This window comes from Coregonus clupeaformis, chromosome 11, assembly GCF_020615455.1.
Source record: "Coregonus clupeaformis isolate EN_2021a chromosome 11, ASM2061545v1, whole genome shotgun sequence".
In the NCBI taxonomy this organism is placed as follows: Eukaryota; Metazoa; Chordata; class Actinopteri; order Salmoniformes; family Salmonidae; genus Coregonus; species Coregonus clupeaformis.
This window is the reverse complement of record NC_059202.1, coordinates 20474496-20489097: the sequence shown is the minus strand read 5'-3', so window position 1 is coordinate 20489097 and position 14602 is coordinate 20474496. Positions and strand designations below refer to the sequence as shown.

The window sequence follows — 14602 nt, the reverse complement described above, 5'->3', positions numbered from 1 at the left end:
TGGTCAGGTGCCACAAAGAGGGACTTAGGGAAATTGCAATTGGCTCAGAACAGGGCAGCACGGCTGGCCCTTGGATGTACACAGAGAGCTAACATAAATAATATGCATGTCAATCTCTCCTAGCTCAAAGTGGAGGAGAGATTGACTTCATCACTACTTGTATTTGTGAGAGGTATTGACATGTTGAATGCACCGAGCTGTACATGGAACTCTATTCCACATCAAGTAACTCATGCCAGCAGTAAAATTAGATTAAAAAAATACAAAAATACACCTTATGGAACAGCGGGGACTGCGAAGCAACACAAACATAGGTACATGCATACAAACACACGATAGCATACGCACTATACACACATAGATTTTGTGTTGTAGATATGTGGTAGTAGAGTTGGGGCCTGAGGGCACACACTTAATATGTTGTGAAATCTGTTGTGAATGTATTGTAAATGTTTTTAAAATCTATAACTGCCTTAAATTTTGCTGGACCCCAGGAAGAGTAGCTGCTGCCTTGGCAGCAGCTAATGGGGATCCATAAAAAATACAAATCTCTGCAGCACTCCACTAATCAGGCCTTTATGGTAGAGTGGCCAGACGGAAGCCACTCCTCAGGAAAAGGCACATGGCAATCTCCAAGCGGGCTGTCAAAAGGCAACTAAAGAACTCTCAGACCATGAGCAACTAGATTCTCTGGTCTGATGAAAACAAGATTGAACTATTTGGCCTGAATACTAAGAGCCACGTCTGGAGGAAACCTGGCACCATCCCTACGGTGAAGCATGGTGGTGGCAGCATCATGCTGTGGAGATGTTTTTCAGTGGCAGGGAGACTAGTCAGGATTGAGGGAAAGATGAACGGAGCAAAGTACAGAGAGATTCTTGATCAAAACCTGCTCCAGAGCGCTCAGGGCCTCAGACTGGGGCGAAGGTTAACCTTCCAACAAGACAATGACCCTAAGCACACAGCCAAGACAACGCAGGAGTGGCTTCGGGACAAGTCTCTGAATGTCCTTGAGTGGCCCAGCCAGAGCTCGGACCTGAACCCGATCTAACATCTCTGGAGAGACCTGAAAATAGCTGTGCAGCGACGCTCCCCATCCAACCTGACAGAGCTTGAGAGGATCTGCAGAGAAGAATGGGAGAAACTCCCCAAATACAGGTGCCAAGCTTGTAACATCACACCCAAGAAGATTTGAGGCTGTAATCGCTGCCAAAGGTGCTTCAACAAAGTACTGAGTAAAGGGTCTGAATACTTATGTAAATGTGATATTTCTTATTTATTTTTATACATTTGCAAAACCTGTTTTTGCTTTGTCATTATGGGGTGTGTAGATCGATGAGGGGAAAAACAATTTAATCCATTTTAGAATAAGGCTGTAAACGTAACAAAATGTGGAAAAAGTGAAGGGGTCTGAATACTTTCCGAAGGCACTGTACACACACACACACACACAGCATTTCCAAACATTACAATGTATTGGTAAAGTACCAGACACAACACTTGGGTCTTTAAAGCTAGACTTTAAATAGGAGGCATGTGAAAGAAAACTACGAGGTTGGTGCTGAATAATGAAATAATGACGCTCACTTGAGGAATATTGTTAATTAATAAGGATCAGTAGTTAATCAGCAGCAGACTGATAAGGATCAGTAGTTAATCAGCAGCAGACTGATGATTGTGCCCCAACACATCTTAATTAAATAACCTCTCAGTCAACGTCAACAAAACAAAGGAGATGATCGTGGACTTCAGGAAACAGCAGAGGGGGCAACCCCCTATCCACATCGACGGGACCGCAGTGGAGAAGGTGGAAAGCTTCAAGTTCCTTGGCGTACACATCCCTGACAAACTGAAATGGTCCACCCACGCAGACAGTGTGGTGAAGAAGGCGCAACAGAGCCTCTTCAACCTCAGGAGGCTAAAGAAATTTGGCTTGGCACCTAAAACCCTCACAAACTTTTACAGATGCACAATTGACAGCATCCTGTTGGGCTGCATCACCGCCTGGTACGGCAACTGCACCGCCCGCAACCGCAGGGCTCTCCAGAGGGTGGTGTGGTCTGCACAACGCATTACCGGGGGCAAACTACCCGCCCTCCAGGACACCTACAGCACCCGATGTTACAGGAAGGCTAAAAAGATCATCAAGGACATCAACCAACCGAGCCAATGCCTGTTCACCCCGCTATCATCCAGAAGCGAGGTCAGTACAGATACATCAAAGCTGGGACCGAGAGACTGAAAAACAGCTTCTATCTCCAGGCCATCAGACTGTTAAACAGCCATCACTAGCACATTAGAGGCTGCTGCCTATAGACATAGACTAGAAATCACTGGCCACTTTAAGAAATGGAACACTAGCCCCTTTAATAAATGTTTACATATCTTGCATTACTCATCTCATATGTATATACTGTATTCTATAATATCTTAGTTCATTTCACTCTAACATTGCTTGTCCATATATGTATATATTCATTCCTTACTTAGATTTGTGCGTATTGGGTATATGTTGTGAAATTGTTAGATATTACTGCACTGTCGGAGCTAGAAGCACTTCGCTACACCCGCAGTAACATCTGCTAAACACGTGTATGTGACCAATAACATTTGATTTGATGTAATACATTGGTTATTACCACATCGTTTCATAATGGCTTTAAAAGTCCAGCTCCCATCCCTGCATCACCAGAACTCAAGCTGATCTGTGATAAAAAGCAACATATAGAGGTGTCCCTACTTCCTCTCAAATGGATCCTGGCCAAAATGCAGGTATCGGTCTCTCGCCATCTAAAAATAAAGACGGCTGCCGCCAAAAAGGCAGACATCTGAAGAGGAGGTAATCTGGTCCAATCCACTCTGGGAGAAAGGACAGGGACTGACCAGCAAGACCAGCACACTCAGTAACCTCTAATTTGAATCAGTGCGAAAGTATGTGTATACAGATTTCCCTCTCAGAAGAGGCCAGACAACAGAACAATCTGGTGAGATAATAAAAACCACATGATTAATAGCCCTTTATTGCAGTATGAAAAAGCAAGTATTGCGAGAGTGAGAAAAACTATTTTTTGGGCAGTTTGGGTGTGATTGAGATTCAGACTTGTGTGAGGGAGCCTGAAACAGGCCCATGAAGACTAATTTCAATCAGGTCTGGGGAAACCACATCAATAACAGAGAGGCCAACTCAGCATTGCAGAGGCGAGGCCGTCTAGGCCAAGATGTAGAAGCAGCCTCAAGGCACTGGTCCAAGGTAATGTTTGGGTTAGGCTGCTGTAGTTTAGATTCAGTTCACTAGGGAAGAGAAAGCTGATTCTAGATCAGTGTTTGGGGAAGCTTTGACATCAACAGGGCCCATCTGGAAGTCCAACAACGTAGGTCCTACTTCATCTGTAAGAAGTACCAACTCCCCTATATCGCCCCGGTTTTAGGCCAAACCACTGTCATGTCGCCCTGGCTGACACACATCATCCGCTTTACCGTTTCACAACGCAGTGCTAAAACTGGGAGGGTGTGGACGGGCTTGTCAAGATGGAGAGTAGTGGGGACTCTGTTTAGGCTACACTTAGCCAACCTTCTCACCCATGTCCACACCAAAAAAAGACTCAGACTGAATCAAAATGGCCATAATAGAGGTGGTGGAGCACTGATATAGACCTGTATCGTTTCTAAACAATGACTCATTGAGCGTTGCCAGAGACAGGCTCTGGCTACTTAGAGGTGTTCTGCTGGCTGTGGGCCATGAGGGGTTTGTGTGTTAGCCTTAGAGTGGGAGTGAGGCATTTAAACTGGTTAGTCACACAGACACACCCCTCAACACAATGGCCTCCTCTCAGGGGGCCCGACACAGTGAAACTGAGGCACCGATCTGAGCAGTACTTAAAAAAACACCTCCCAAAATCAAAGGCCGTCTCGCACAGCCTCTTCCTGCCAACTTGTGGGGACGTCGATATCCTGTAGGATCCTACGAGACAAGCAGAAAGTGGGGTTTGAGAGGGAAAGGATGACAGTCCCAACATGGATACGTCTCCTTCATACTTTTCTGTAACGCCACAGCACTGGGCCGAGCCCGTGCCGTGGCGTATATCCTGTAATTGTTAGAGAGCGGGGGATGTGTTGGAGGGAGGGGGTTCCCGCTGGGGTAAAAACCCACCATTACACACAAACTCTCAGGAATAACATAAACAAGATGAAATCCTTGGTGGTCAAATTAAAATGAAGGATCTTAGGCAAAGTACAGTATGCCCCCAGATGGTGCAGGCTAAGGGACTCAATGAGTGTAAGCAAGTGTTTGTGTGTGATTGGTTGTGTCATTCAGTTACAGTAACTAGGGACCAAGATCAAGAGAGAAACACAATCAACACATGTCCTCGGACTTCACCCAGAACTTTCTGATGATCCCCATACCACTATTCTGTTGCAGTGTAATCGGCTGATAGAAAACGTCTCAAGTGTTCTGCTCAACTGTAGGCTAGATCCAAAAGGCGTACCCAAAAGTCAGTTATAACCACAAACCTCAACCTTGAGCATACCCATTTTAAAAAGAGGACAGTGATAAAGATGAATTCGCTACTGTACCCAGTAGAGTCCCGGCTGCTCAATAGTCTGTTAAGCAAGCATGTCCTGTGTGTTCATTACTAATGTTAATGGGATCCCGTAAAATCACAAGGGAATCGTAGATTAGGCTGAGGCTACATCGTGCGTGCAAATGGCCTCACCTGAAGGAAAGCAAAGACGTTTGTTTACAACCAGCACTTGACTTCTGTGAGAAACTAACAAAAGGTTAACTAAAGTTAGCCCAGGGTCTGGCCGGACCACCGTCAACGTTCTTGAACTGTGGTGAATGTATCCGGCGCTGTCCTCTGCATTATCAATGCTAGTGTTGAGGCGTCAGCTGTGGCAAGTCAAATTGGTACCATTATCAAGCGGCCTATGACACTCAGTCAAGCTCGGTTTCTGCACGACTTTCAATTACAAGAATGTTACAGGGTGAGGAGGAAGGAGAACATAAGGCCAATCCATAATTGCAAAATGAAACGGCAAACTTCCTCAAACCTGGATATACTGTAAGCTGAAATGAATGGGTCGAACAACTGTGCGCAAAACCAAACTGTCACAAAAAAAGAAATTGTCTGCGGATTTTTGGCTTTTCCTTTCAATTAAGCCCTAGACAGCCAGGTGAGGGGAGTTCCTTACTAATTAGTGAGCTTAATTAATCAAGTACAAGGGTAGAGTGAAAACCTGCAGACACTCAGCCCTCCGCAGAATGTGTTTGACGCAAGCTTTAAAGTCTTACATTTGGTTCAAAGTTCGTCATAACCAACATATTGCCTAGTCTAGGCCTAACTGTCACTGAAAACGTTAATAATGACTGTAGGAAAGTTCCATTGGGTTTAGCCGGATCTGAAAAGCAGACGTGAACTTAATCCCACAGATCAGAGAAAATAATATTCTTATGGTACTCTTCCGGGAATTTCAAATTGCATATTTGAAGAGGAGCAAGTATAACTGTACTGAAAACCCTTCAGTGAGCTAGAGTAGATATTTCAGCAATCAATCTCATAACATATTGCAAATAAGGTGTACAGGATCTGCATCCTTTTGGCATCCGAGTCCCGGACTGTAAGAAAGCATTTCACGGTAATGTCTACACCTGTTGTATTCGGCGCATGTGGCAAATAAAATTGTATTTTATTTAATAACTTTAGCTACATCTAAAATGTGTAAAGTAACGACTAAAGTGTTTCCACCCCAATACTGTATAAATGTGTAAACTGTGTTAGAGTTTTAAGACAATAAAACCACTAACAGGGAAGATGGGTAGAAACTGTTGGAGGCGAACATTCCATAGTAATGGGGACCTAGAAACTGCTGACATAAACATTCTATACTGTGGAAAGTCACAGGTCGCCTAAAGGTGGGCGGAGCAAAGTTCCTTTGTGTGAAGGTATATAAAAAGGGTGTGTGTGTTTTTAGCGCCAGAGCTCTCATGAATAAAAAGACTGACCTATTGCAGAACGGGACTTTGTTTAATTCATTATTAAACCAGAGCCTTACACCCTCTGGGAACTATTCAAAGCTTGAGTGATAGTTGAGTTCAACCATTGAGATAACAATTCTCGTGACAGTTGCCTACCCACTTGGGAAAAAAACATCCCACATACAGTGAGGGAAAAAAGTATTTGATCCCCTGCTGATTTTGTACGTTTGCCCACTGACAAAGACATCAGTCTATAATTTTAATGGTAGGTTTATTTGAACAGTGAGAGACAGAATAACAACAACAAAAATCAGAAAAACACATGTCGAAAATGTTATAAATTGATTTGCATTTTAATGAGGGAAATAAGTATTTGACCCCTCTGCAAAGCATGACTTAGTACTTGGTGGCAAAACCTTGTTGGCAATAGCAGATGTCAGACGTTTCTTGTAGTTGACCACCAGGTTTGCACACATCTCAGGAGGGATTTTGTCCCACTCCTCTTTGCAGATCTTCTCCAAGTCATTAAGGTTTCGATGCTGACGTTTGGCAACTCGAACCTTCAGCTCCCTCCACAGATTTTCTATGGGATTAAGGTCTGGAGACTGGCTAGGCCACTCCACGACCTTAATGTGCTTCTTCTTGAGCCACTCCTTTGATGCCTTGGCCGTGTGTTTTGGGTCATTGTCATGCTGGAATACCCACCCACGACCCATGTTCAATGCCCTGGCTGAGGGAAGGAGGTTCTCACCCAAGATTTGACAGTACATGGCGCCGTCCATCGTCCCTTTGATGCGGTGAAGTTGTCCTGTCCCCTTAGCAGAAAAACACCTCTAAAGCATAATGTTTCCACCTCCATGTTTGACGGTGGGGATGGTGTTTTTGGGGTCATAGGCAGCATTCCTCCGCCTCCAAACACGGCGAGTTGAGTTGATGCCAAAGAGCTCGATTTTGGTCTCATCTGACCACAACACTTTCACCCAGTTCTCCTCTGAATCATTCAGATGTTCATTGTCAAACTTCAGATGGGCCTGTATATGTGCTTTCTTGAGCAGGGGGCCCTTGCGGGCACTGCAGGATTTCAGTCCTTCACGGCGTAGTGTGTTATTGTTGTCACCTTCTCACCAAGCTGCTTGGCGATGGTCTTGTAGCCCATTCCAGCCTTGTGTAGATCTACAATCTTGTCCCTGACATCCTCGGAGAGCTCTTTGGTCTTGGCCATGGTGGAGAGTTTGGAATCTGATTGATTGATTGCTTCTGTGGACAGGTGTCTTTTATACAGGTAACAAACTGAGATTAGGAGCACTCCCTTTAAGAGTGTGCTCCTAATCTTAGCTCGTTACCTGTATAAAAGACACCTGGGAGCCAGAAATCTTTCTGATTGAGAGGGGGTCAAATACTTATTTCCCTCATTAAAATGCAAATCAATTTATAACATTATTGACATGCGTTTTTCTGGATTTTGTTGTTGTTATTCTGTCTCTCACTGTTCAAATAAACCTACCATTAAAATTATAGACTGCTCATTTCTTTGTCAGTGGGCAAACGTACAAAATCAGCAGGGGATCAAATCCTTTTTTCCCCTCACTGTATGGGGACTCCACATTCACTGGTACAGAATTGAAAGTGGACACACACAAATGGAAACAGATGTCAAAAGACAGTTGTTCCTTGCTGGTCTGCATCCCTGTTTTGTCCATCACTCTCCAGCTCTCTCTTTGTTCTCTGCCAAATCAAACACCATGGAAAACAGAGTGAAGTAATGGTGGTCAAAGTGGAAAGAATGTCTGTTGTTTAAGGATGTTGGTCAATTCTAACCCACAATGATTGAACCCCAGCGGTGCTTAGGGTCAGGCGACTGGAAGCGATGACCCCCCCCCCCCCCACAGTGCAGGGGTCAGTAGAAACCTGGCAGCTGTTAGGCTTTAGGTTTACCTGTCACAGTGGACTGCGCTGGTGGGTGTCTGACGAAAGCTCACAGATGAACCAACTTCCTGACAGATGACGGTTTACAGCATGGAAATATTTATTTATAATTGTATTTCCTTTAACCAGGCGCTATGGAGGTGAAAAGATCATCACTATAGATATTGTTTGAGGGTCTGTGCGGGACTGTAGGCATCATTCACAGGGTTCTCCCCAGGATTTTTTTAACAACGTGTTTTGCTGCTGAGTACGGCCGGGGGGAGACACGGAGGGGGGCATTTTTGAACACCTCTGCCATTTCCTGCAATCAAGAGCAAAATAAATGCCTTATATGATAACAAATAGTTTTTAAAATAGTGGCGCAGCCAGTCCACTAGGCAGAGCAGCACCTCATAATGTTTGGGGAGAACCCTGATTCACATAGGCAAACTAGGCTGTGTGATATGACAACGTCCTCTGTAGCTCAGCTGGTAGAGCATGGCGCTTGCAATCCCAAAATAATAGGTCTGATTCCCAGGACCACCCATATGTAAAAAAAATTATGCACGCATGACTAAGGTGCTCTGGATAAATGCATCTGCTAAATGGCATATTATTGGTGCTGTGAGTCGTCGGGTGAGGTTGTCTCTCTCTCTGGCGGGAGGTAAGCTTGGCTTATGTGGCTTATATGGTGTCGAGTAAAGCTTAAACCATGTATTTAGATTGTAGTTAGGTATTGTAGGTAGTTATTGTAGTTATCGTAGGTTATTGTATGTAATTATTGTATTCGGCTGAGCCCGGTGAAGCACGAGGCTAGCTAACCCACTACCTGGACTAACTAGCAGGTAGCTACTGGTAACTATTAGCAACTGTGGATAGTTGTTTCACGCTTGAGAGTACCTGTAATTATGCCAGCTAGCTGCCTACCATTCAGCTGTTTTTCTAACCTCATTGTCTGAAGCGTTGGCGTTAGGTAGTTAGTAGCTAGCTTGTTGCTACCTGGATAGCTAACTAAACAATAGCTGGAACGACCTAGCGAACAGACGCGAACTGGGTGAGTCGATTCAGTGGCTAGCTTTGCACTTGGCTGGCTAACAGTAGCTGCTAGGGGTAAGTTATAACCTACATTTGTGTTTTGTTTTTACTTACTGGTAACCAGAGTCGTTCAAGGGAATTCGGGACATGGGTGACTAGTTAACGTTAGCTTGGCTCTCTCTGTGAGTTCGTGCCGTGGGAGGAGTTTTTTTCGTTGGCAGAGAGCAATGGCTAGCTAGTATGCTAACTATTCTAGCTAACTAACTGGCTGAATAAGTTGACGACGGACTCGCTCAAGCTGTCGGGACTAACCCAGAACTTTAGACACGGACACGAATGATCTGCTTGGCGTGTTGACACACTGGTGGGTTGTTGTGGCCGAGTATTGGTGCTAAACCGTGTTGTTGGAGGCTGGCATGCTAGTTGGCTATGGCGTCATAGGATTCGGTGCCCTGGACGGTTTTCACTGAAGAATACTGTACCAAGTTAGCTAGCTGAATAAACTAAGTTCTAGAAAACATTGAACCGCTGTAGTTTACAACAATTATAGTTTCTGAGGTGGAAGTTGGGAGAGTTATATTTGGGTGTTTCAGTGAAACGTAAGTGAGGGAGGCCCCGCTCTCTCGCTTTCCCAGATGTTTAGTTCATTTCATTCCGATCTCCTTTGCATTATTGTAGCCATTTTCTGTAGCCTGTCAACTATGTGTCTGTCTATCCCTGTTCTCTCCTCTCCGCACAGGCTATACAAACGCCTCACACCGCGTGGCTGCTGCCACTCTAATCTGGTGGTCCCTGCATGCACGACCCACGTGGATTTCCAGGTCTCCGGCAGCCTCTGGAACTGCCGTTCTGCGGCCAACAAGGCAGAGTTCATCTCAGCCTATGCTACCCTCCAGTCCCTCGACTTCTTGGCGCTGACGGAAACATGGATTACCACAGAAAACACTGCTACTCCTACTGCTCTCTCCTCGTCTGACCATGTGTTCTCGCATACCCCGAGAGCATCTGGTCAGCGGGGTGGTGGCACAGGAATCCTCATCTCTCCCCAGTGGACATTCTCGCTTTCTCCCCTGACCCATCTGTCTATCTCCTCATTTTAATTCCATGCTGTCACAGTCACTAGCCCATTCAAGCTTAACATCATTTATCGCCCTCCAGGTTCCCTTGGAGAGTTCATCAATGAGCTTGACGCCTTGATAAATTCCTTTCCTGAGGATGGCTCACCCCTAACAGTTCTGGGTGACTTTAACCTACCTACGTCTACCTTTGACTCATTTCTCTCTGCCTCCTCCTTTCCACTCCTCTCCTCTTTTGACCTCACCCTCACACCGTCTCCCCCTACTCACAAGGCAGGCAATACGCTTGACCTCATCTTTACTAGATGCTGTTCTTCTACTAATCTCCCTGCAACTCCCCTCCATGTCTCCGACCACTACTTTGTATCCTTTTCTCTCTCGCTCTCCTCCAACACTACTCACTCTGCCCCTACTCAGATGGTAATGCGCCGTCGCAACCTTCGCTCTCTCTCTCCCGCTACTCTCTCCTCTTCCATCCTATCATCTCTTCCCTCTGCTCAATCCTTCTCCCTCCAATCTCCTGATTCTGCCTCCTCAACCCTCCTCTCCTCCCTTTCTGCATCCTTTGACTCTCTATGTCCCCTATCCTCTCGGCCGGCTCGGTCCTCCCCTCCTGCTCCGTGGCTTGACGACTCATTGCGAGCTCACAGAACAGGGCTCCGGGCAGCCGAGCGGAAATGGAGGAAAACTAGACTCCCTGCGGATCTGGCATCTTTTCACCCCTCCTCTCTACATTTTCTTCCTCTGTTTCTGCTGCTAAAGACACTTTCTACCACTCTAAATTCCAAGCATCTGCCTCTAACCCTAGGAAGCTCTTTGCTACCTTCTCCTCCCTGCTGAATCCTGCTCCCCCTCCTCCTCCCTCTCTGTGGATGACTTCGTCAACCATTTTGAAAAGAAGGTTGACGACATCCGATCCTCGTTTGTTAAGTCAAATGACACCGCTGGTCCTGCTCACACTACCCTACCCTATGCTTTGACTTCTTTCTCCCCTCTCTCTCCAGATGAAATCTTGCGACTTGTGACGGCCGGCCGCACAACAACCTGCCCGCTTGACCCTATCCCCTCCTCTCTTCTCCAGACCATCTCCGGAGACCTTCTCCCTTACCTCACCTCGCTCATCAACTCATCCTTGACCGCTGGCTATGTCCCTTCCGTCTTCAAGAGAGCGAGAGTTGCACCCCTTCTCAAAAAACCTACACTCGAACCCTCCGATGTCAACAACTACAGACCAGTATCCCTTCTTTCTTTTCTCTCCAAAACTCTTGAGCGTGCCGTCTTTAGCCAACTCTCTTGCTATCTCTCTCAGAATGACCTTCTTGATCCAAACCAGTCAGGTTTCAAGACTGGTCATTCAACTGAGACTGCTCTTCTCTGTGTCACGGAGGCTCTCCGCACTGCTAAAGCTAACTCCCTCTCCTCTGCTCGTCCTTCTAGACCTCCTCTCCACCCTCTCCGAGTTGGGCATCTCCGGCGCGGCTCACTCTTGGATTGCGTCCTACCTGACAGGTCGCTCCTACCAGGTGGCGTGGCGAGAATCTGTCTCCGCACCACGTGCTCTCACCACTGGTGTCTCCCAGGGCTCAGTTCTAGGCCCTCTCCTATTCTCGCTATACACCAAGTCACTTGGCTCTGTCATATCCTCACACGGCCTTTCCTATCATTGCTACGCAGACGACACACAATTAATCTTCTCCATACCCCCTTCTGATAACCAGGTGGCGAATCGCATCTCTGCATGTCTGGCAGACATATCAGTGTGGATGACGGATCACCACCTCAAGCTGAACCTCGGCAAGACGGAGCTGCTCTTCCTCCCGGGGAAGGACTGCCCGTTCCATGATCTCGCCATCACGGTTGACAACTCCGTTGTGTCCTCCTCCCAGAGTGCAAAGAGCCTTGGCGTGACCCTGGACAACACCCTGTCGTTCTCCGCTAACATCAAGGCGGTGACCCGATCCTGTAGGTTCATGCTCTACAACATTCGGAGAGTACGACCCTGCCTTACACAGGAAGCGGCACAGGTCCTAATCCAGGCACTTATCATCTCCCGTCTGGATTACTGCAACTCGCTGTTGGCTGGGCTACCTGCCTGTGCCATTAAACCCCTACAACTCATCCAGAACGCCGCAGCCCGTCTGGTGTTCGACCTTCCCAACTTCTCTCACGTCACCCCGCTCCTCCGCACACTCCACTGGCTTCCAGTTGAAGCGCGCATCTGCTACAAGAGCATGGTGCTTGCCTACGGAGCTGTGAGGGGAACGGCACCTCCGTACCTTCAGGCTCTGATCAGTCCCTACACCCAAACGAGGGCACTATGTTCATCCACCTCTGGCCTGCTGGCTCCCCTACCTCTGCGGAAGCACAGTTCCCGCTCAGCCCAGTCAAAACTGTTCGCTGCTCTGGCACCCAAATGGTGGAACAAGCTCCCTCATGACGCCAGGACAGCGGAGTCACTCACCACCTTCCGGAGACACTTGAAACCCCACCTCTTTAAGGAATACCTGGGATAGGATAAAGTAATCCTTCTACCCCCCCCCCCCCCCTTACCCCACCCCCCAAAAAAATTAAAAAACTATTGTAAAGTGGTTGTCCCACTGGCTATCATATAAGGAGAATGCACCAATTTGTAAGTCGCTCTGGATAAGAGCGTCTGCTAAATGACGAAAATGTAAATGTAATTATGATATGGCAGGCATTTTGAATCACAAGTCTTGTGAAGGAGCCAAACGAATGCACAGGTGCCACCACCACGACCAGTGCAAACCAGAGTGCCAGTCATCGTCTCACGCTCAGCTGATTGGAAGGCTTTTCGTTCATCCCCCAAGCTGATCCTTGAGGAAATGTTCTCATAAAAAAGCCTCTTTCCACATTTCCTGCCAACAACTTTCTAACATCTGCTTCTCATTCTGTAAGAGATGAGGATGTTGTTCAGCGCAGAGGGAGGGAGAGGGGGCAGTCAGAGAGGAAGGGGTGGCTCTTTCTCAAAGCTTGGCAAGCCCAAGTTTTACTGAATACGATGAAATAACAATTGGATAACAAAGGCTAAACATTTGACTACATAAGGTGGCAAACCTTTGATAGGCTGCAGGGCAGGGTGACGCATCTTGTACATCTTCAAAGCAAGCACAGGGCATTATATTAGAGCTGTTAACAGCCTAATATTCCTCAAGACAATGTAATGAGGTCAATGACAGCACTGTTGAAAACCTAGAACCAAGCTCTAACGTTACTACTACTGTAGGATCATGAGCAGCAATACACTTGCAACTATATGGTTGCCAGTTGAGACCTCTCTGGATGTTCATTTTTAATGTTGGTCATTAGCATGAATGACATCCTCCCATCCCATGACCCAAACAAACCAAAGAAAATAAGTGCTTGTGATATCGAGGTTACAATGCAGGTAACTACAACCGAGTTGACCCTGGCAGTGTTCACTTAGCTAGCTACCATTCCTCTCTAGAATCAAATAATCTAGTCGTTGTATTGACATTATGTTTTTTTATTCCGTCTCACATTCACAGATAAATGGTTAGGTAATTTAGCTAGCTAGGGGACAAGAGCTGAACCCCCTGAGCTAACGTTAGCTAGCTATCCAGCCAATTATTTTGACAATAAATGAGATAGCGTAATGTTAGCTCGCTAAAATTGACCAACTTGTTAGATCATGTAGGAACAAAGCATAGAGGACACTTGGTCTACCTGAATCTTGGAGAATCTTTGAGACATTCCTCGAATTCCACCGTTATCTTCATCTTCTTTAACAAGTAAAAACAGGGATTAAAACACTAAGATTAAAAGCAGCTGTTCCTTGCCTTGGACTCGGCTACCCGCTACTAACGTTACCGTCAGCGAGCTGAGATATCAATCCACAAGACGTCGGTCAACTAGCCAGCTAGCCGCTGCGTGGCTGGCTAGCAAATAATAGGCTCCCGACAATGCAACCATAAACAGTTACAAGTAAAATAACTACTTAAATAAATACCAAAATTGATTTTTTTTGTTGGTTAAACTCAATATGAAAAGAACGCTTCACTAGCTAGGTCATAGCAGCCAGTGAGATGAGGCTTTTCTTTCACGCATAACGTTACACTACAAGCTGCTGCTGTATCTACGAATCATCGTGTCAAGTGCTTCCTGATCCATGAAAAACGACGTGAGTGATACTTGGAACATCCAAAGAGAACGCTCTCTTCAGGACTAGAGGCTGGACATGTGGTAGTTTCTGCACTGTAACCATAGAGATAGATAGAGGACTCATTTTTGTATCTGTGACAGCCTGGGCCATGTTGAAGTACATATTCTTCTTCACGATTGGCTGATCCCTCTTGATGACCCGTTTGGACATCACTCCAACAGGGTCACCAGGAAGGATCAGCCAATGAAGTTGGAAGTCCCACCCAGTTGACTACGTTGAAATGGTGGACGCCCTCAATGGCCCTGCCCATGCTAATACCAAAGATTTTTTATAATTAACCCAAGATAGACCACATCCTGTTTTTTCCAATGGAAGCAAATTAATCACAGTGAGCAGAACAAGCAAGGGGGCGGGCAGAGCCAAGCACGAACTAGCGAGATCCTATTGGCGCGTTCTAACATGTATTGC

The 14602-nt window shown here is 46.2% G+C and overlaps 1 protein-coding gene across 11 annotated transcripts in view; it reads right to left on the bottom strand.

The window, feature by feature from the left end:
* The window catches only part of LOC121576511 (arf-GAP with coiled-coil, ANK repeat and PH domain-containing protein 2), an 89994-nt gene extending 75835 nt beyond the window's left edge, over positions 1 to 14159 (bottom strand). For 7 of the 11 annotated variants that reach the window (XM_041889702.2, XM_041889709.2, XM_041889705.2 and 4 more), the window contains exon 1: positions 13699 to 14158. In XM_041889702.2, coding sequence (XP_041745636.2) covers positions 13699 to 13751 — 53 coding nt within the window. In that variant the 5' untranslated portion in view covers positions 13752 to 14158. Of the gene's footprint in view, positions 1 to 13698 lie in introns of all 11 variants that reach the window. The other 4 variants (XR_006661557.1, XM_041889703.2, XM_041889704.2 and 1 more) reach the window with 2 other exon arrangements.
* Between the last annotated feature and the right edge of the window lie 443 nt (positions 14160 to 14602).